This window comes from Lathamus discolor, chromosome 1, assembly GCF_037157495.1.
Source record: "Lathamus discolor isolate bLatDis1 chromosome 1, bLatDis1.hap1, whole genome shotgun sequence".
Taxonomy (NCBI): domain Eukaryota; kingdom Metazoa; phylum Chordata; class Aves; order Psittaciformes; family Psittacidae; genus Lathamus; species Lathamus discolor.
In genome coordinates, this window is record NC_088884.1 from 94078170 (window position 1) to 94099329 (window position 21160).

General features: G+C 41.3%; 1 protein-coding gene across 2 annotated transcripts in view; it reads left to right on the forward strand.

Moving 5' to 3' along the window:
- Window positions 1-21160, forward strand: part of MOB1B (MOB kinase activator 1B) — a 38795-nt gene that overhangs the window by 6230 nt on the left and 11405 nt on the right. For both annotated transcript variants that reach the window (XM_065687090.1, XM_065687099.1), the window contains exons 2-3: window positions 15316-15482; window positions 19588-19681. In XM_065687090.1, coding sequence (XP_065543162.1) covers window positions 15316-15482; window positions 19588-19681 — 261 coding nt within the window. The remainder of the gene's footprint in view (window positions 1-15315; window positions 15483-19587; window positions 19682-21160) is intronic.

Consider the following 21160-nt stretch of genomic DNA (forward strand, 5'->3'; position numbering starts at 1 on the left):
CTGTGCATGGCTTTTATTTCAGCAAGAGTCTGCCTTGGAATAACAGGGCTGTTTGCAAGTAATTCAGGCTGAAAGGTATCTGAGCTTGGAATTGTATTGGAAAAAAAGCCCCACTTTTGTTGCTAATACTTTGTTTTGGGGAACATGTAACTGAAGAACTGAGCGACTGACACTTTTAAGTGTTCTTGGATGCCTCCTTCTCAGTATTGAAGCATTAGTTTGGAATGAAAAAAACCCCAACCCAACATAGGAAGAGAGGCATTGTTCAGTGTGAAAGTTGTGTTTACGACATCACAGTGATGCCCAGTCTTAATTGCTTCCTAATTGTTTGCTTTTATGCAACAATTGTTTTCCCTTGTTTGTCCTACTCTCCTTGTGTTTGCAGTGTAAGTGAACCTATGCAATTAGCTATTTACATTCCTCAGGCAAGACAGTGGTGGAACAAGGATCACTTTCAGGGGAGGGTTGGTGCACATGGACAGTTGCTTGGTTTTTCTGCTTGAAAAGCGGGTGATAATTTTGTCAAGTCTTTGGGTTTAGGACTCGACATGGCAACAGACAGCCACGGTGAGGACAGGGGGTCCTCAAGTGGTCAAGTTACATCTTACTCTGTTTGTGTCCTGAGAGATACATAGTCTTTCTTATCTTGCTTGAAAAAGCATGAAATATTAGAAGCATTTATCCACTGAGGGGTGGCTTATGAGTTGCATAAGGCTGACAGAATGAAGCTGCTTGTTTTTCTTAGAGAAGCAAATCACTGCATTTAATTAGGCCACTTGAAGTCTTCCATAGTAAGCAATCAGAAGGATATTGCTGCCAAAGCTGTCAATAAACCTTTGACCCACAAATCAACCTAAACCACAGGATAAGCTTTGTGATGCTTTTAGCAGTTGTAAACTAAGCCACTTCCATCTACAGCTGAGCTACAGTGAACTTGCTGTTTGTTTTTTGTCCTTTTTTTTTTTTTTAATTTCTTTTTGAAGTACACAGGGAGATTGTGGGTTGTGTATTCAAACACTGTAAAATCTGTTTTCAGCTGTGAGTAGAACTTAATTGCTTTGCACAGACTTCTTGAACTTTTTCTAGCCTGTAAATTCCATCATGTAGGATTATTAGGATCCAGTGCTTTGCTTTGTCGTCTCTGCACGTGTTGCTTTTTTAAACATGGCATTTCTTTCCCTTTCACTTCAGCAACTTCTGTGGCTCTAGTGTCATGTTGGCTGTCAGTGTTGTACCTTCCCCTGCTGTATCATATGTGAATGTTACCGAGGAGAGTGATGGATGTGTTTGTACTGGTGTGAAGGACTATGCTGTGATGCAGGGGGGTCACCACAGGTGAATGATGTTGAAAGCATGTGGGAGATAAAACTTGAAAAGTCTTGTTTGGGGTCTCTATGAGACAACTCGGGGCAAGAAAATGACTTTTCTTTAAATTTTCAGGGGGCTCTCTTCTAGTGGAAGACATCTGTTTAACTCTTCTAGAAGGAAATACACTGAATTTTATGATGGACCAGGGTGCTATAAATTTTAATTCAGAGTTTTGGTACCTCCTGACTAGGTTATCTAAAACCACATGTGTGCAGCTGGTTTGGATCACTTTAAAGCACATCATAAAGAGGTACCCACAAAGTTAATTTTACAATTTCTCAAATAATTTCTCTGAGCCAGCAAGGCGGTTAGTCTGCTTGTGGATCTGTCAGATGCTTTCCTAGGGCACTGCTGCTTAGGTCAGTATTTTGGGGAAGGGAACTGAAAGGTGGGGTATGGGAGCTGGAGTGGCACATATCCATGCGGCTTAAATTGTTTTTTTGATCATAAGTCTGAAATAACTTATGTTTCTTAGTAAGCTTAGTAAGTATATGCCTTCCAGGACCTAGTACCCAGTTTTGTTCACTGTAGTACCATGTACTGTGTATCTCAGATGTGTTCTGTTTAATTCAAGTTGCTGCTGCCGGTTTCAGATCTGTAGCCTGACTCAGCAGACAGGGAATTCATGTGTATGAGATGGTAATTTTGTGTTAATAAAAAGAGAGCCCCACCTCTGTGAATTCATGAAGGTAGCAGTGTGGGTTTTTTGGTTGTGGTGTTTTGTTCCCCCCCCCCCCCGTGCAAATGTATTTTGAGACTTTTAAAAGCAGTACTTGAAGTGAATTCATTTGCTCTTTTCTTGCGTTTTCTGTTTTTTTCAGGGGAAGGCTAAGGATTCGATGCAGCTTTTGGTCTGTTTAGGGCTTGCCCTTCACAACATTGACTTTTGTTGCTCTGGTATAACTTGCAAATGTAAATGATCTTTCCTCCTTTGTTCCCCTTCATTTGGAAATCCAACTGTGACATTGGGTTCGTGTCCCATCCTCCCTTCTGTGGGTTTTTTTTTTTCTTTTCTTTTTTTGTGAAGACAGTTTCTATCTTGTTCGCTCTCTCCTCTCTTCGCTTTCCTGTTCACAGCTGTTCCTTGGCAGGAATCCACTCCTTTTGTTAGTCTTGCATACCTTCTGTGATCCTACCCATATTTCATTTGAGGTTTACTTAAAGTTTGCCTCTTTTCCACATACTTGAGGGTTTTTTTTGTTGTGTAGCATTGCACTTATCTTTAAAGGTAGCTTACCTCCAGAGTTGATTGCTTGTGTCCTAGAGATGTGGGCAATCTTGACGTACAGAGTCTTAATCCCTTCCTCAGATCCAGGAATCAAATGGCATTACTGTTGTCTTTTACTTGTCATACTTAGTGGCACCAAAATACTGCTTTTTCTAATGCTGAAGTGTAACTTTTAGAAAAAATCAAGTGTCTTTAATGTCCTATTATTACCTGCTGTGGTTGACAGCTCTTAAAATTGCTTGCTGCAGTGTGAGTGGAAATGAGGAAAAATTTTTATATTTAAACTCAATATAGAACAGTTAAACTGACTGTGGACTCAACCGTCAAATGTGCAAGCTTAAATGATGTCAAAAGAAACGTTCTCCTGTGTATGTAGGAGCTATTGTTCCCTTTCAGATGCTTTGGGCAGGTGGATTTTCCTATTGTGATACTTCGCAAGGTAAGCAAACTTTATTGAAGATAGTTCCACACAGCTTACACAAGATTGTATTAAAAATGGGGGTAGTGTAAGAAATACTTAGAAATGGGATAATTCAGTGTATTTTTGGATAGCTGTTAGATTATTCATTACTGCCTTCTGTCTGTTTCTTCTTCCTGTTGTTCTCTGTGTTATTTCTTGCCTCTAATGATTGTTCCGTTAGTTCCTGAATTCAGACCCACGTTTTACCTATTAATCAACATGTAAGTGTAATCTTATGTATGTGCTTTGAGGTTTTCTTTGGGTAGGTTATAGAGTATTTCTCATTTGCTATGTTGGTATCATCAACCTGTTTTGTGTTGGGGTTAAAACAGAAGACAGCCTTTGGTAAAGTGCTGAAGTGACTCCTCCCACACTAAAATTTAATGAAGTTTCTTCTTTCTAACTTTGTCTTTTTCCTAAAAGCGTTAACAGATTGTCCATTTTTTGTGTTTAAAAGGATTGAAAACTTCCTTAAGATGTTCACTTTTTTATTTTTTTCCAATTCCCTGCTGTGATTTCTTAGGTTGTATTGACTAGATTTGCTTTAGTCATTCATAAAGCATTGGTTTTTAAAACCACTGATCAGCATTTTGGGAAACCATCCATGTTCTGAAGCGTGTTCTCCAAGCACTATATTTGGTATATAAGTGAGGATCTAATTTGATACTAGAGCCAAGCTTTTACTGCTGCAGTTTATCATCCTCAGTGGCTTGCAGATTGCTTTCTGGAAAGCTCTGCTTCCTACTTGCTGAAATGTATTTAAAGGGTGTGAATGTTACCAGCAGATCTTCTGGTTTAGGATGCAGAGAGCATTAGTAATGTAAAAACAGAAAGAGAATTTAGCTGAATCTAAGGAAATTTCTGTGGCAGGAGGAATAATTTGCTATGGAAAGTGGTGTATACCTTTTGTATGGATGTTTCTGTTTTATCAAACTGAAAAAGCATTATAGTAAAGAAATCACAGGTAGGCAAATACTGTTAATCGTCTGCTTTATTTAGCTGACCTGCTGCCCCTTTCTTCCTGCCCTTGGTAGATGATGCTGTATGGGACCAGCAGTAGGCAAGGCGGCCCAAGGCAAGATGGATCTCTCCAAGCCACTTTGTGGTATTCTACTTCATGGTATATGAAGGTCTTGAACTCCCTCGTGCCTTCTTAAATGGCTACGTAAACCTTTGTTAAAGTTTCCAGTATCTTTAAACACAATCAGATGTGTAATTGAAAGAAATAACCTAGACTCGTAGCTTTATGTATTTCCTAATATTTCTTTTATAATTTGTTTAGTTGTGTCCATGATGGTACTTTTGTAGTTTTGATTTCTGATCATCTGTGGGTGCTCGTATTCTGTGTTTGGTAGGTTTCCTTCTCTTGTTGGTATTTGACTGCCTGGCCAGGACTTGAGTGTTACTTCTTCTCTCTTAAAAAACCCCCTAAACCCTAAAAATATTCCATTCCCTTATGTTCTGCATGATGTTTGAGTTGTTGAATACTGCTTTTCATGTTTCTATGTGTCTGCATAACATGTGCTATGTCATCCTCACTCCCACATGTGTTACCAAGCGTTTTCCTTTAGAACACAGCATTTTCTTGGAAGCATGAGTGACAGGGTTTAAGAATTTCTCAAAAATAAACATATGTTTTTCTTTCTGTATTTGCCTTGAGAAGCTGTGGGTGCCCCATCCCTGGCAGTGTTCAATGTCAGGTTGGATGGGGCTTGGAGCAACCTGGTCTAGTGGAAGGTGTCCCTGAAGGGGGAATTAAAACTAGATGAGCTTGGTTGCTTCCAAACCAAACCACTCCATGATTCTATGATCACAAATTAGAGGGAGAACATCTGAAATAGTTTGGACTGCAGACAGCACAGGGTTGAGTTTTTCTGCAGGTTTCAGTGGGTATGGAGCGCATAGATACCTTTCTGTTCAGAAATGCTACATCATCTTCTGTCACAGGCCTTTGACTTTGTTTCTGGATTTGCTTGCCACAGGGCAGAACTGTATTCTCTCTGGCATAGACTTAGTTCTCCTACAGCAGCCCTTGCTGCAGGGTACATACTCCATTGTTTTCAGCAACCTTTCTGCTGCTTTGTGTAGCCTTGCTATTTACAGCTTGATTGAGTCCTCCTTCTCCAAAGGAAAGTGCACCCTACACTCATGTACAGCATAAATCGGTGTTCAGATGATTTTTTAGTGCCAATTTTTATGTGTGGGAAAAGGTAACTTTTATAAAAGAAGTGTGGTTATGTCTACTGGATGATTTGGTAGGCACATTCATGCAGTAAAGTGAGGTTTGAACATTTGTGGAAACTAAACTTTGAAGCATAAGTGGGTGAAGTTCTGACTTTTGTTTGAATTCATGCTGTGCCATCCCTTTTAAGTGAGCTAATGCTAATTGACAGAAAAAAGGGTTTCCTGAGAAAAGAGAGGAACATTAATGAGAAAATAGCACTCTTGAGTTTGCTGAGAGCTTAATTAGTGACTGAAATGATAAAGATACTGAACTCTATCTCTGGGGTCTGCAGGAAAAAACAAAGCCATTGGAGAGAAAGGAATACTTTGAGCTTCTGCAAAGCTGCTAGTAGCCTGCTCTTGTAAAGCGTAGTACACAAATATTAGGATATTAGAATCTGCAGAAATAAATCTGGTTTTGATTATGCCGGTTCCATGATGTCTGTATGTACACAGTAAATGTTAGGATTGAAACAGTCAAGGAATCTGGATCTGATGGAAAGAACCTGACAAAACAACCAAGACTAGTCCTCGGCTTTCTTAGAAATCTCATTCTGTTTGTAATCAGACAGAAGTTTTGTGAGTGAAGACAGCATTGTGTTTGCCTTGAGGTGGTCAGTAGCTACCTGGGAGCATCCAGCAAAACCTTCTGGAGAATTGTGGTTCCTCTCACATGATAGAATTTCACATGGGTATCAGAGGAGAATATGTGGAGTTCCTTGTGTCTCTGCTAAAAACATCCTCGTAAGTGGTGGTTTGTTGATCATAAAGCTCTTGGGAAAAATCTGTGGTGGTGGAACTTGAGAGCAGCAGAACAGTGACATGGATAAAACGTGCAGAGTAAGCCATGTTTTATATCGTAGACACGTTCTTGTTCTCTGCTGTCTGCCTGCTCGTCTCTGCAAGTGACTAGGGCATCCCTGGCTGAATGTGTACTTCTTTTTTCACCCAAGTTCTTCTCTGCTGGCTACTCTTGCATGCTGCTTTTGTGACTATGGCCCGCCCTATCCTTGTGGTGCCCAGCAGGGCTGTGTCCTACAGAGGACAAGGCTTGAGAAGTTGAGTCACTTCCGCAGCCATTGCCTGCTCTGGGAATTAGTTGAATTGTATTTCTGAGAGCACAGGCACAGCTCTGGTAGTATCCTGGGAGGGCAGCTGTGACTTGCTTTGTTTATTTTGACAATTTTCCAGGAGATGAAAATGTATTAGCATGTTGTAAATGAAACAAGGGAATTTGTGTGTGAGCATAGCAAACTGATGATGATTTCCTGGTTACAGGATGATGTTCTGGATGCTTGCTAGTTCCTTGCGTTAGAAATTGTGATTACTTGGGAGAAGGGTTGCATCCAACTGGGTGAACAGCAGGAACACCACTGCCACCTACATGGGTGGGGTTGTAGTAGACAGGAGAGTTGTAGCATAACACCTCCCCCTTGTTTACGAACGCATTCTGAGCTTGCAGACAGAAAAATCGGAGGTAGAGACACGTGGAGAATCGTAGGTGTCTGGCTGGAAAACTGTCTGTGGCCATCTAACATCTCTGTGGATTTGGCGCAAAGTGTCCTGCTGCAGGCAGGTGAGGCCATGTGTCAGAGGGAAGAGGTAAATGGCCAGTTCCCAAAGGCCAGTTACCTGTCCCTGAGTCACAGCTAAGCCAGCAAAAGCTGGTCTTCAGCTATGTGCTGAAGTGGTGACTTCTGCTGGTCGAATCCCACGTTTGCTTGATTTGACTGATTCTGTATATATAGAAGAAAAAAAAATGTACTTCAAGAATGTAGATGTGTTATGACAGCTTTCAACACTGGGTGGTGATGGCTGGGACAAGCAAAAGCAAAACTGTTCCTTAAGGCTACCTTAAATAACTTTCTCCTTACTGGATGTGAATCATCTGATAAACTTCTGCTGTTTTAACATGTTCAGTCTTGTGTATAAAGGTATTTGTATTTTTTACGAGCTATTGATGAGATGATGGCTTTTTCGTCTGTTTCCTCTCACACCATCCTATGTAGAACTTCAGTGTATAAAGACAGCTGTTTTCCAAGAAGGGGAAGCCAGATTTTTATTCCCATCTCAATGGCTAGAGAATCAAAAAATTTGTAACAATATCTGCTTCACTGTCAGTACTCTGGTAGAAGAAGGCACTATTTCAGAGCAGTTATAACAGTCACTGCACTCCTTGAGAAACACAGCTTGAAAAGCCTACAGAAAATTGAATTTACTCCATGGTGTAGCAAAAAAAAAAAAAAAAAAAGGTGGGATGAGGAAGGCTGGATTAACAATGTTTCACTGAAAAGAAAAAAAAAATGGGATCTGGAGTTCTGTCTGGATTTGTATTTATTCCGTTTCAAGACATCTGATGAAGCTCTTCTTTTAGGAATAATCTGTGTTGTATTGCCATCATTGTCAAGTCCATGTGCTGAAAGATAAGGACACTGTTTTAAATTCCCCTGGTCTGTCAAGAAGTAAATTGGCTCTGAGCCCTTGGGTTATAAAGCGTGGTAGTGGTACGGTCTGTTGTAGCCTTGGCAACTGGCTTTGGCTTGGGCAGGCAGTAGGTAAGTGAATAGGAACAAAGACATTCCTTACAAAGTGGAGGCCCTGTGTTACCAAGGGCAGTGCTAGCTTTGGGAAGAGCCGTTTCTGAACAACCCTTGGTTTTCACCATTCATAACTATCATGTTTCTAATTTCAGTGACTTCCTCTAGGTGTAGTAAACAATTTATAGAGTTGTTCTATGTCAACCTGGCTTCTTCGGGAAACTTCAGTTGTGTGCCATTGATCTAAATATTTTTGGTTACTGCGTTCTACAGTAGAGTGTATAAGCAATCAACAACATGTGTTCCATTTCTCTAGGAATGACCATGTGTCTATGGAAATTTTTTAAGTCTAACTAATTATTTCTTAAAAAAAAAAAACAACTCCAAGGAAACAAAGCAACACAAAACCCTTGGGCCTAGAATTGCTTTCTAACCAATGCCTTACCTTTTGGGAGAGTAGCTATGTTGTGCAAGGAGTTGGCAGCTCCTGTTTTCTTTCCCGTACAGGCTACTTTGATTTGCTTATTTAACTTGGCAGAGTTTGTGTTTCCTTACACTTTTTACAGCTTGATGTTTGTGAGTTATTTTTGTCAGATGGGAGTGCTCTTTAGAAGCGTGTTGCTTTCGTTAATATTCAGGATAATACAGTGACTGAATTTACACAGGGACATTTTTTCAGGGTGAGCCCTATCAGCTTGTGCGTTTAGAATCTTCACTTACCAGTATGCATGCTCACTTTTAACTTGACAGTGTTGAACAGCCTTCAGATACCTCTTAATGCTGAGCTGAAACACTTCAGGCTTCTCAGTTCTCTTTGGCAGGATTGACAGCATCATGTCTCATTTCAAACCGTTAGCCTTCTCTGTGCAGGCGGCCTCAGATTCTCCTTCATGGGAAGCAACATCAGGGAATAGAACAGCAATTGTAGAACCGCCTGTAGCTCTTGAGTAGCTGGGCTCTGGGGTTTCTCATTCTTTGCTGTCTTTTGCTGTCCAAAGGTGGTGGTCACTTCATTTGACTTGAGACATGCTGCATAGTGGTATGTCAAAGGAACACAGGGTTGTGGAATGCTTGCTTCCTGTAATCTTATATTGGGTTTGTTACCCCCAAATTAAAGTGAACTGACTGAGGACTGAGGCATATTAATGAGTGGGAATTCGACTGGAAAACAGTTAACTTGGTATTGTATGAGCTGAAGAAAGTAATGCCCGACTCGCACACTTTCTTAAGAACAGAAATGTTGTGACTACTCAGTTTAATAAATAGAAATGCTCAAGTTAAATCTTGTCAGTGCATTTCTTGAATGTGTACCACTTTATTTTACTTGCTGTCCTTCTGGTGCTGTGATTGTCACAGGGAAAATGCATTTAAATGCTGCCACTAGTGTCTTGATTGCCAAAAAGTAGCTTGAATTTTCATTTTAATTTCTATGTTGATGTGTTGGCTCTTGGAAACTAACACGATCATACTCTTGTGTGTCTATTCTTAGCAGGCTGTTATCATTTGAAGCTCCATATTATTGTTTGAAGGCTTGAAGTGTTTGCTTTTCTGGAATTTGGTTCTGGCCTTCCAGCATTTCTGTGTATCAGGGTTTGAAAAGAGGAGCAGCAGGAGAAAGATGAGGTACAGAACTGAAACATAGGACTTCTCTGATAAATCTACTCCTTGGCCTTTGGCAATGAGTCGCTGCCTTGGTTTCCCTGTGGCTAACAGGTTCCTAATGATGCCGACTTCAAAGATAGGTTGTGAGGATTAATTAATGCTTGCAAAGGCCTTTGAAGATGAAAAAGCAGGGGTTGAAAGATGAAAAGGTTTCCATGCTCCAAGTGAATGTTCTGCATACTGTCTTGAGTTCCTCTTTTTGAGAATCTCTTGAGCACTTCCAAATATTTCACTTGGAGTGTGGTGGTGAAAGAAAAATAATATCGCATAGCCTCAGCATTATATGCCAATTAGAAGAATATAGGTATCAGGTGTATCCTGAAAATGGTGCCACTGCAGCATTTTCTATTTATTTTTCCCCTGGGCAAATTTCTATCCTTTCCAGTGTTTGATAAAACTATCCAGTGATGAGCCCTGTAAGAAATGATTGATGGGAATTGCTGCAGGGTCTTCTTGAGCCTACAGGTAGCGTGAAACAGGTTGGAGGAGCAGTGTTCTCTATACCTTCCATGGAATTTGAGTGCTTGTGTTACTATAAAATAATATCTTTAAATTTCTTGTAAAATATGTCAGTTTGGTGTGTGATGTGCAACTCCATGTGCAGGGAAAAAAAAGGCTTTCAGATGCTCCTGTCTTCTCCAGGCTGGCATCTCTTCTCCTTCTTCCATTTTGCCAATGGCATAGTAATCACATACTGTCTAAGTACTGCATTAATTTAAGGTGCTGTAATGAATTGTTAGTGAATTATGGGATAACTTGGTCTGGTTTTGTTCCCTCAAGAGAAATTTGAGGAAGACCTTGGAGCACTTTGGGTATTTCAGTGGTTTAGTCTGTGGTGCTGCTGCAGGAGAAATAGATTAGCAGCCTGGGTGGAGGCAGGATTTGGGCTTTGCTCTGCATCCGTATGGTTGGTTGTGAAGCACACTTGGTTTATTTGCTTGTCAGCTTGAGCAGTGTTAGACACAACAGTAAGTAAGAACTTGAGGTTAGTTCTGTGGTAAGAACAAGCTGTAAAGCCTTAAGTGCTAGGCATAAGGAGACTAAACTTTTTAGTTTTAATTCAGGCTTCCCTGGGTATGCAGCAGACTTTGCAGAAATACCTAAAAGCTCTTAAGAGACATGAGTGCACAGATAGTTGGGGATGAGGTGGTCTAAGCCAGGCTAGCCAAGATGCGTCTCCTAGGAGCATGAAGGTTTAAGTGGCGCCTTTCCTGCAATTAACAAGAAGTGTATCAAGAATTTAAGCTGGATATTTAATGGCTTTGATTGTACAAGATTTGCCAGGGCTGTGTTTGAAAGTGAAGTGGACTGCTGAGGCAGCCCCGGAAGTGAAGTGTCAGCAGGACGCCTGAAAATTTTTCTTCTGGAAACACCATCTTGCTAACCTAAGACAGAGCAGCCTGCAGAATGCACATCATTAATAACCCTCCTTGTCAGCAGATAACTAGTTAAAATTACAGCTTTGGAGGAAGTGTTGTGTTCTTGCTTACAAGCAAGTTGTGACGTCTTTGTGAAGCCAAGCAGTGTGTAGGCTTCTTGTAGCTCAGAGGTGTGGCTTCCGAGCCAGCTTCAGTGGTTGTCCTGACACAGGGAGTCAATCACTTCAAACACGTTTCCTGATTTAGTGCTAGATCAAACTGCATCTGGCACTGCTGTAGTAGCTGCACTTACCTATAAAAATAGAAGGGCATCATTTGCTAGAAATGGTGGATGTGGGAGTGAAGGGAGCAAAACGTCCTTGGAATTGCAAGAATCTTTTGAGAAGCCAGTTGTTCTTGGCAGGCCAGAAATTGGTAGTGACAAATAGTGGAGGTGATGCATCATGTTTCCCATTTTATGACCTTTTTATGCCCAAGGAAAATAAGATCTTCAGTGTGGTATTTCTGAGGGTTTCTTTGTCCCCTTTGCTTCTGCATTAATGTGATGTTTCAGAACTGAGGGAGGATTCAAATAACTAACTCGGAAAGAAAGGCAGCAGGTGCTTGAACGCAAGCTCAGAGCATTTCAGAGTCTTGAGAGAAAAAGCACACAGATACAGCTAATTCTGTTATGGAATGTAGGTGAAAATTAAGTGTCACACTTAATCAAGACATCTCTTTAAAGTTAACTTTTTCACTGAATGCTCAAGGAGTTGAGGAAATAGACCTGGAACAAGAAGACTTTTTAAATCTGTCACATATAACAGATTTGCATGGTAGGAAAAAAAAAAAAGGCATTATTTATTTATTTTGGTTTTTTTTTAAGATACCTTCAGCTCAGCACTGGGAATCCTACTGTAGGATAGCAGGAATAAGATGCTGCTGTGGGCAGGGTTTTGGGAGGAAGCAGGACTACTTAGTAAAATAACCATCTGAAAGGTCAGTTAACTGATGGTGCTAAGTTGTTAATAAATGACGATGGGTTTTGGTTAAATAATAGGAGAGTTTATGAACTAGTAAGGAAGTTGAAATAATGTTTGCAGCAACATTTACGAGTCGACTTCCCAGGAGTAAATGTGTCCTGTAAGGGTTTTGTCTTAGAGAAGCTTTATTAGGTTGTTGAGTCCCTGAGCTTTTGTTTGTATCCAGAAATGTATGGCAGTGCATGCTGTTAACCAGCTTCACATATGGTGAACTGCATAAATGCATGGAATTCTCATAAGTTATTGCCAAAATTGCAGATATTTCCATAGCACGCGACGATAAATGCAGCCTGCGTTTATCCTAATTGCTTTTCCTTTTGGATGCCTGCCTGCCTTTCGCGTGAAACCATTTCCTGCTGTCTTAGGTGGCCATGCTGGATTTGAGACGTAGTGATCAGAGAAGTAGTGGAGGCAGATATGAAATGACTTATTTAAAATGGTTGATGGGAGCAAATCATTGTGTATTCTGTTGTTACAGCTTTTGCCAGGTCATGGGAAGAAACCAGTGATTCTGGAAAGGGGGTAGCAGGGATTAAGTGGTAAGTGTTCCCTGTATCTGGGTAGAGCTTTCTTCATCAGCTTGGGGAGCTGCACATGCCCAGTAGTAGTTTGTATATGAATTTGCAGACTTTGCATGGGGCAACTTCACCAGACCAGTTACAGCAGTGAAGTTATTCATTCTTGATCATTGTATGAAAATGGTGGTGTTGCAAAAGAGAGACTGATGTATGTTAAGTTTTGAAACATAGTGAAAGGAGGACTTAAGTTTTAGGAACTATGTTTTAGGTTCTATGTAAGCAGCAAGGAAGGATCTCTTACTTTCTTATTTCTGATAAATGAATGTCTTGAGAGCTTTGGAGTGGGGGTAAGTCTGTGTAAACCTTTGTTTTGCTTTTGATGAAAGTATTAGGAGTCAGTTTCCCAATTGTCTAGTTAGCAAGGTAGGAAGTGCTGTGCTTGTGCTAAGCATGTGCTGGTTTTCTTCTGCCTACACTGATATATGTGGAAAGATAACAATACCAGTCTCTCTTGTTCTTCAGTTGCTGTATTACCTTGTGTCAGTCCTGTGCGATCATAGACTAAGGCATTTGCCAGATGTTTAGATTTGTATTAGATACGTGTTGGCATGGTGGCTGTGAAGTAGATATGTTCCCAAAGATAAAAAGTTGTGTCTTTTAAGTAGTCAGTTGAAAGATCTGGAGGGTTTTTTTGCTTGGTGGGGTTTGTTTTTTTGGTTGCTTTCTCTTCAGAGCTGGTTTGAACCTGGCCTGGCAGCAAATGCAGTTGGCTGGAGGGGTGGGAAGTGTAGGGAACTCCCTGAGCCATAGAAGCTTCATACTCCCACTGGGAGGCAATTATTTTATTTAAGATTTGGATCTAGTATCTTCGCATAGGGTGAAATGCAAATGACTGGGTGCATGTTAGCAAGGTCCTGTAACAGAATGTATGTGGAGGCCATATGTTTCCTCTTCCGACTTTGGGCTCATAGTTGTATTTAGTATCTGACTGCATTAGTATTGTTCTGGGGTCTGTGTGAATGTATGTGGCCTGTTGTACTGTATCATTCCATGGTCCCTGTTAGTCCATCCAAGTGCTTCCTTATCAGGTTAGAAAACAGGAGGAAACTCTGGAGGCTGGAAGGGGGAGGATGCTGCTGCATTCAGGGCAACACCAGGACCGTGTAAATCTTCAGCCAAATGGATTTGTAGGATCTCTTCAATTCCCAAAGATGCACCTGCAAAGATGCTGTTACCTGGCAAAAAGGTGGTGTTACCTGGCCAAAGCTCATTATTCTGTGTCCAGTTTCAGTATGTTTTCTTCTTCATTGCTCTTGTTAAGGTCTAAACTGAACTTGATGAGTTGTTGGGCAGTTTTGTCAATATGCTTGGCAAATGAGACGTTTGCAGTCACTTGTCATGTATTTTGGAAAGAACAATTTTTGTTGTGTTCTTTGTTACACATTGTGTCTCTGCTAGAGCTGTTCGTGTCCAGGATTCTAGAAACAAGAGATCATCATTAATTTTCTGTTGATGGCTGTAGTGTGCCGTGGTGGGGGAATGACATGCAGACTTAAGTTTCTTGAAGTGCTTCTGTGTTGCAGCATAGCTACGCTAGCATTGCCCAATGAGGAGGTACAACTGTCGTGTATTCAGTATGTGTTTTAAGTATTTAGTGAGCTGGAGAGAGAGCACTGATGCCTCACTAATAAAAATTTCTGTTTGGTCCTGTAGAGAGATGGCAAATAATTGTCCAAGTCTTTTATATAAAGAAATGAGAACTGGATAATACTTGCCGTGAAAACTCTGCTGTCTGGGTTTTATGGCTTTCCACTTTCTTCAGTTGGAATTTGGAGCTCAGTTTTCCTTTTCTGACTGATATCTTCTCAGCTCATACACTAAACCACTCAAAAATACCGGCTGATTTGATGGTTTTTGCAAATACGTAATTTTACACAATGTGTTTCTGGCATGTTAAGGGATAATGTACATCCAGACTCGCTGCCACCATTTAAAAGTCAAACGTCTCAATTTTTTTCTAAGTCAGTCCATGTTTTCCAAACAAAATTACAGGCAAGAGAATTATTTATATGAAAGTTGTAAGAGTTGTCATCCTTAGGTCTTTACTAACTGGGGGACTGAAAGGTCTGTATGCTACGACACCAGGGGAAAATAGCAGGGATAGTTCAGGGGAAATGTGGAAATGTATCAGCAACAGCTAAAGTGTTAATGTATTTTTGAGCAACTGTGTTTTCAAAACCAAGCTCGTAAACAGTACCAGATAGTGGAAAAGTTACTTTACTTTGGCAGGTAAGATAATATTCTGGATCAGCTAGGCCTGCAGAAAATATGCTTTCCTAAATACTAGCAGCTTGGTTTTGAGGGGTTAATAGTAATTACTTATCATACCTCATTTGGAAAGTCAGAGCTCTGAACAGGCCCCTACCTCCTTACTGCACTTTTGTAGGTGTGATGACATTTCATGTCTGATGAAGGTGGATGTTAGAACATGGGATTTTCTGTTAAATAGTATGTTTCATTTACCAGGGTAAGCTTCCTGAGTGTTGAGAGTAAAGTAAGTTTCTGTTTGGCTTGGGTGCTATCCTTGATAAGCAGCTGTCCGAATTCTGGGGAAGGAAATATTTCTGGTCTCACCTTCCCCATGATCCAGTTTGCCCAGAAAGGGAAGGGAGCCGGAGCATTCCCACTTGTCTGGCTGGCTTAACAGCAGAGTGAGCAGGTGAGAGGGCAGGGCAGTGGAGAATCATTTAACTGTTTAAAACAAGTCAAAGCACCAGTCTGTGTCAAATATCCTTTTTCTGCATGAAAATATGGGATTGGGAAAGCGTTTAATGTTAATCCTGTGTTTATGCTTGCCTTGTTTGCTTCTTTCTTTTTCCTTTCCGTGAGTTCTCTAAATATCTCCTCTTCTAACACAGTGGTAGTCGCTCTTCCAAAACCTTCAAACCAAAGAAGAATATTCCAGAGGGGTCGCACCAGTATGAGCTGCTAAAGCATGCGGAAGCTACGTTGGGAAGTGGTAATCTCCGGATGGCCGTTATGCTTCCAGAGGGTGAAGACTTAAATGAATGGGTTGCAGTGAACAGTAAGTGGGCTCATTTTTTTTTTTTTCTTTTTCTTAATGGGGGGGTGTTGAATATGGGTAGACACTTGTGAGGGGACAAGTCTGTACTCCTTTCTAGTGGGGTGTCTTCTTCTATCCTGTGTGCACCGCTTGCTGTGACTGGGAGAGGTGAATGTAATACTGTGGAGACCTGACAGATGCAGTGTGTATCCCAGAGACAAAATGCTCTTAATCTTGTGTAAAAAAACATGATCCTGTTAACAAAATAATTCTTCCTCTTAGTGCTTAAACTCTGAGCACTTGATCACAAACAAGTGCTGAAGTAGAAATTTCACTGCTGTTTTTAGAAAGTAGCCTGTCAGTGTCATCTTAATATGTTTAATCTAGCTCTTCTCCAGCTGGGGTTCTTACCCAATAATATAGTCAACCCTCTCTGAGCTAAGCATAAACCCTTAATTTAGTTAAGCACAAAGACCTTAAATGATGCTAAAGACTATGGTCGTGTGTATGGCCTGGCTTTTCTTTTGCCTATAACAAACCCAGAGATCCAGCGTTACAATGTTCCTAGCGTTAGTTCCTTCCTTGTTTTTCTACCAAGTTGTGAGCCTTTGCTCTGGTAAGTGTCTGATGTCATTATTTTTGCTTCCTCTAAAGCTGTTTGTCCTAACCCTGTGCTTCACGCTAGGTCAGGCCAAACAATGAGGCCCAAATTAGTGTTTTCTGATTGCCTGACCATGTTTCCTCCTTCTTCTCCCTGCTGCATGAATTTGCTGCCTGCCTTCCACTCTTACAGAGTGGATTAACCCAAGTTCTGTCATGCTCAGTAGCCTATGTGGAGTTGTGGCTGCTAGACTCTGTGCCCTCTCTGGTTATTTTGTTATCTTTCAGGTCTTTGGCTTGGCCTGTTTCTGTGATTGCACAGTATTGATTGTGCATTGCAATGCAGTATAAATTACACTCAAGAGAAATGTCTTCTAACTGTGGTTCTGTTTCCTCTTGCTCTTTGACATGTTCAGGAAGTGAAACTGTCATACTGATTTCAACCTTCAGTTCCGAATGAGCCACACAGTGCTCTGGTATATGACCTGCCACTGCTAACAGGGAATGATGAAATTGCTGACACCATTCTTTACGAAAGTCTATTCATATGGCATTGCAAAACTGTCCAGAAAAAAAAAAGCCATCCCATTTTTCTGAGTAAACATTACTTAAAGAGGCTTCTGATATTGCTGGCATCCTTCCCGTTTGGTGCTTTCTTCACTCCCTGCCTGTCTCTTCTTCTCTGTCTGTGGCAGTCGCATTTTTCCCTTCCCAAATGGCTTAACTGCTAAATGAACTGGATGACAAAAAGAGTGGGAGCTGCCTTTGGTTAACAGCTGCATTCTGTAATGAAATGGTCCTTGGTCGTGCCTTCTTGCAGCAGAGTTCTAATGTTGTTGGTGTGGTGTTTTGTTTTGTTTACAAGTGATTAACTGATTACATTCTCCCTTCATTTACAGCATCCCTCTACCACACCTAGTACCAGCTAATGGTAGCAGTGAGCCCCTTCTGTTGATTGAGATATCTAATAAGGAAATAAAATGTGGGACTTAATGTCGTTGGGTTTGACATCTTCAATAGTGAAAGCACAGGAAAGCATGGCTCTGCTCTTCTGCTTCTTGCTCAACTCAGCCTTACCTATGTTTTCTGGCAGCGAGTTGGTGTATGTGTAGATTTTTGAAATAAGTTTAAAAAATATAAAGGTAAAAAGTCTATAATCAGCTTGGTTTGAGTTTGATTTGAAATCTCCTTGATTTGAAAATACCAAAAAATTAATTCAGTAAGTACATCCTGCCCATATCTTTATAATTGAACACCAGGCAGTGTGTACTTTTTCCAGTAGAAAAGCACTTGGAAAAAATGGTCTAAGCCCTCAAAACTTCAGAGCAATGGGTAAAAAGAAGAAATTAAAATAGGCAGAGACACTGTACAGCTTTACACATGCTGGAAAGGAGGTTCTTGGTTTTTCTTGGTTGTTGCAAACTGCTGTCTGTTGGTGGTGAATGGGTGGTGTGTCTCCTGGCCTTTTGAGACTTGGAGTGTGGGATTTGCAACAATCAGTCATCTTGTGGACGTCTGTGTGGGTTTTGGGAACATGCTTGCCTGAAGCAAACACTGGTCTGTGGTTTCCACTGGGAGTAGGGAATGGAAAATTAATTAACAGTTCTTGCGTACACATAAGGAACAAGGGCTGTCTATAACCACTTTTTCCTGTCTTCGGTGGTGTTAACTGCCTCCTCCCTCTGCACAAACAAGCTGTAGGAGTCCTCCTGGGCCTCTATGACTGCTATCTACCTTTCCCAATGTTGTTTTGCTGTTTTCTGCTTTAGCTGTGCTGGGGGAAGAAAAACCACCCAGATTTTGTTGCTAGAGATGAGCTGTGCTAGGAGCATGCCATACCAGTTTTTATTTGCTTCCCTTTTTTAATACCTGGGAAGTTGCATGACACAGTTGTAGCTCGTATCTTTCATCTACTGGACAGTAGCTGTAACTTGCTACCATGACGTTCATGGAATCTTTGAAGTTTAAGGAGCTGCAGTATGCAGCACTTGCTTTCCTTCAGCCATCAGTTTCTTTCACAGTACCTGGTATCTGCTAGTGCTTACATTCGGGATGTCAGTTTCCATCTCACTACAGCAAATCTGTATGTCTCTGTAACAGAGTTAAGCAAGGAACACAAATTTGGGTACACAGGCACAGTACTTTCAGTAGCAGAAGCGATGTAGCCTGGACTGGGCACTGGGGCATTAAATCTTTATGTTATACATGGTTCCTTTCAGGGTAAGGCTGTGTCAGTTGAATTTGCAAAGCACTGTGGTTAAATAGGAGTGGAGCTCCACCACACTTGATTTGGGTTTTTATATGATTGCCGAGTATCATCCTTGCATCAGAAAGGATGCATAAGGACACCTAAACTAGTCCCACAAGTCTTGGGTTCCTGTAAGCTTGTATTACATGGGTTCATCCTAAAGCAGAATTTACAATTTCCATTGCCTGAAAGACATTTTGGAAAAAACAAACTTATATATTGATGCTACGGTAACATGCTGTACTCCCCAACAGATGCAAGGGCAGGGGACATTAACTGAGGGGAGACAAAGTGCATTTATAAATTATTACAATGTCCGCAGTTCTGAAAAGCAGGGCCTGCTGTTAAGCTACTGAAGAAGAGCCTTGCTTTCAATGAGTACCAAGTAATCAAGCACCCCTTTAAAGTAGTAAGAACTATGGAAATATCTAGATGTGATAAGTTTTAGTCTTTTGGGAATTCAAGTGTAGACCATTTAAAAACAAAGTTTTGGCTAAGAGAACTGCTTTCTCAAACATGTACCAAAACTGAAGCAATAACCAACCCTTCCCCCAGAAGACCTCCCATACATGTAGTGTTTGACCATACCATAACTAAGAGGGGGTAGATTTAGATTAGACACGAGGAAGAAGTTCTTCCCTGTGAGGGTGCTGAGGCCCTGGCACAGGGTGCCCGAAGAAGCTGTGGCTGCTCCATCCCTGGCAGTGTTCAAGGCCAGGTTGTACAGGGCTTTGGAGCTACCTTGTCTCATGGAAGGTGTCACTGCCCGTGGCAGGCATTTGGAACTGGATAAGCTTTAAGGTCCCTTCCACTCCAAACAAGTCTGTGATTCTATGAAACATTCTTTGAAAAGACAGTCTCTTGGAATACAAAGCCTGAGGGAAGTCAGTGTCACCTAATGAGCTCTCTTTTGCTGGAAAGTTTACACTGAAAGTCTCGGTTTTATTCCAGACTAGCCAGTAGAATTTGGGATTCTAATAAACTGCACCAAGCTTTCAGAAAAGGAAATAACTCTGCTTTCTCTTTGCCTTTTCTTCTTTTAAAGGAAGATTTTGCAGCAGTGAACAATTGAGTAGTCATTGCTGGAGGGTGGTGTAGGACATTGGTGGTTGCATTCTGCATCTCCTTTATGATACTTCTTAAAAAGTGATAACAGTGAAGTTTTTTCACAAAAAGCATTCCAGGACCCTCTGAGCAATGTGTGTTGTTAAGGCTGCAGGAAGCTTATGTTGCTGTTAAAGTGCAGATTGTTAACTGATGGTTTAAATGCTTTTGCAGCTGTCGACTTCTTCAACCAGATCAATATGCTGTACGGAACCATTACGGACTTCTGCACGGAGGAGAGCTGCCCCGTGATGTCTGCTGGCCCAAAGTAAGGTCTTTTTTCGTGTGTTGTTGAGAAAATGCAATTTTTTTGATGATTCTTGCATTTGAGAACTTGATACTACCTCAGCCAAGTGCCAGAGATAAGGTAATTTCTGTGGGTGGAAAGGGTGTCCTCTTGGAGTACTGTATACAGTTCTGGTGTCCCCAACGTAAGAAGGACACGGAACTGTTGGAGCAAGTCCAGAAGAGGGCCATGAGGATAAGGGGGCTGGAGCACCTCCTGTATGAAGACAGGCTGAGAAAGTTTGCCTGGAGAAAAGAAGGCTGTGTGGAGACCTCAGAGCAGCCTTCCAGTATCTGAAGGGGGCCTACAAAGATGCTGGAGAGGGACTCTTCATTAGGGACTGTAATGATAGGGCAAGGGGGAATGGGTTTGAACTTAAACAGGAGTTCGAGTTATATGTAGGAAAGAAGTTCTTTATTGTGAGGGTGGTGAGGCAATGGAACAGATTGCCCTATCCCTTGCAGTGTTCAAGGCCAGGTTGGACATGGCTTTGAGCAACCTGGTCTAGTGGAAGGTGTCCCTGCCCATGGCAGGGGCTGGAACTGGATGATCTTGAGGTCCTTTCCAACCCAAACCAGTCTGTGATTCTGTGATTCCTGTTACCCCTGAAGGGATGAGAAATTGGAACCTTTAAGGGAATGGGGAATGAAAAGGTGGGGTGTTTTAGGCTAGGGTTTTTTTTTTTTGTTTGTTTTTCTTAGTCCTGGAAAGTAAACTCATTATCAAGCTATTTTTTTTCCTTTTATTTTTTACTGAAATGTTAATGAGAGCTTTTTAATTTAAGATCTGAAGTTTTTATTGGCAAACATTCACTTGGGGATTACCGAAATATTTCCTTTAGATGTTTGAGTAGGTATTGTAGAAATAAATTGGCTATGGATTTTTAGTAGTCTGGATAAGAATCCCCTACCCTGTTCCTCAGTGAGGTTTCACTTCTTTGATTCTTGCTTATGCTTTTGTACAGACGTCCAACATGTCTGTTTTTTCTTGCTCTCCAGCTGCTTAAGTATCTTCCAGAGGAAAATACCTGCATTTCTCAGTGAGTGGCAGGGGAGGGCGCTGCTTCCCTTTAAATAAACAAAAGCAAAACCAAGTCCTCTCCTCCACTTCCTCCTCCTGTTACTGTGTGAAGCCAGGAATTGCTGGTGGAGAGCTGAGGATGGACCAAGGCTGCTGCTGGGAAGGCAAGATGGAGAGGGCAGGAGGTCTTCTAGTTGGAAACAGCTTGATGGATCAGGAAGGGCTTTGGCACTACGATCCTGAACTAAAAACGGATGATGTCAAATGCCAAACCAGTGCGGGCAGGCAGACCTGCTGCTGCAGCATGGGAAGGAGTAAAGTACGAAAGGAGATCAAGTTCACCAGTATGCAAAGAACTTGTGCAATACTGTAGCCTATTGTCTGCTTTGTGCTTTGGTGTGCAGAGCGCACTCCTTAATGGTTAGATAAGAGCATGAAAAT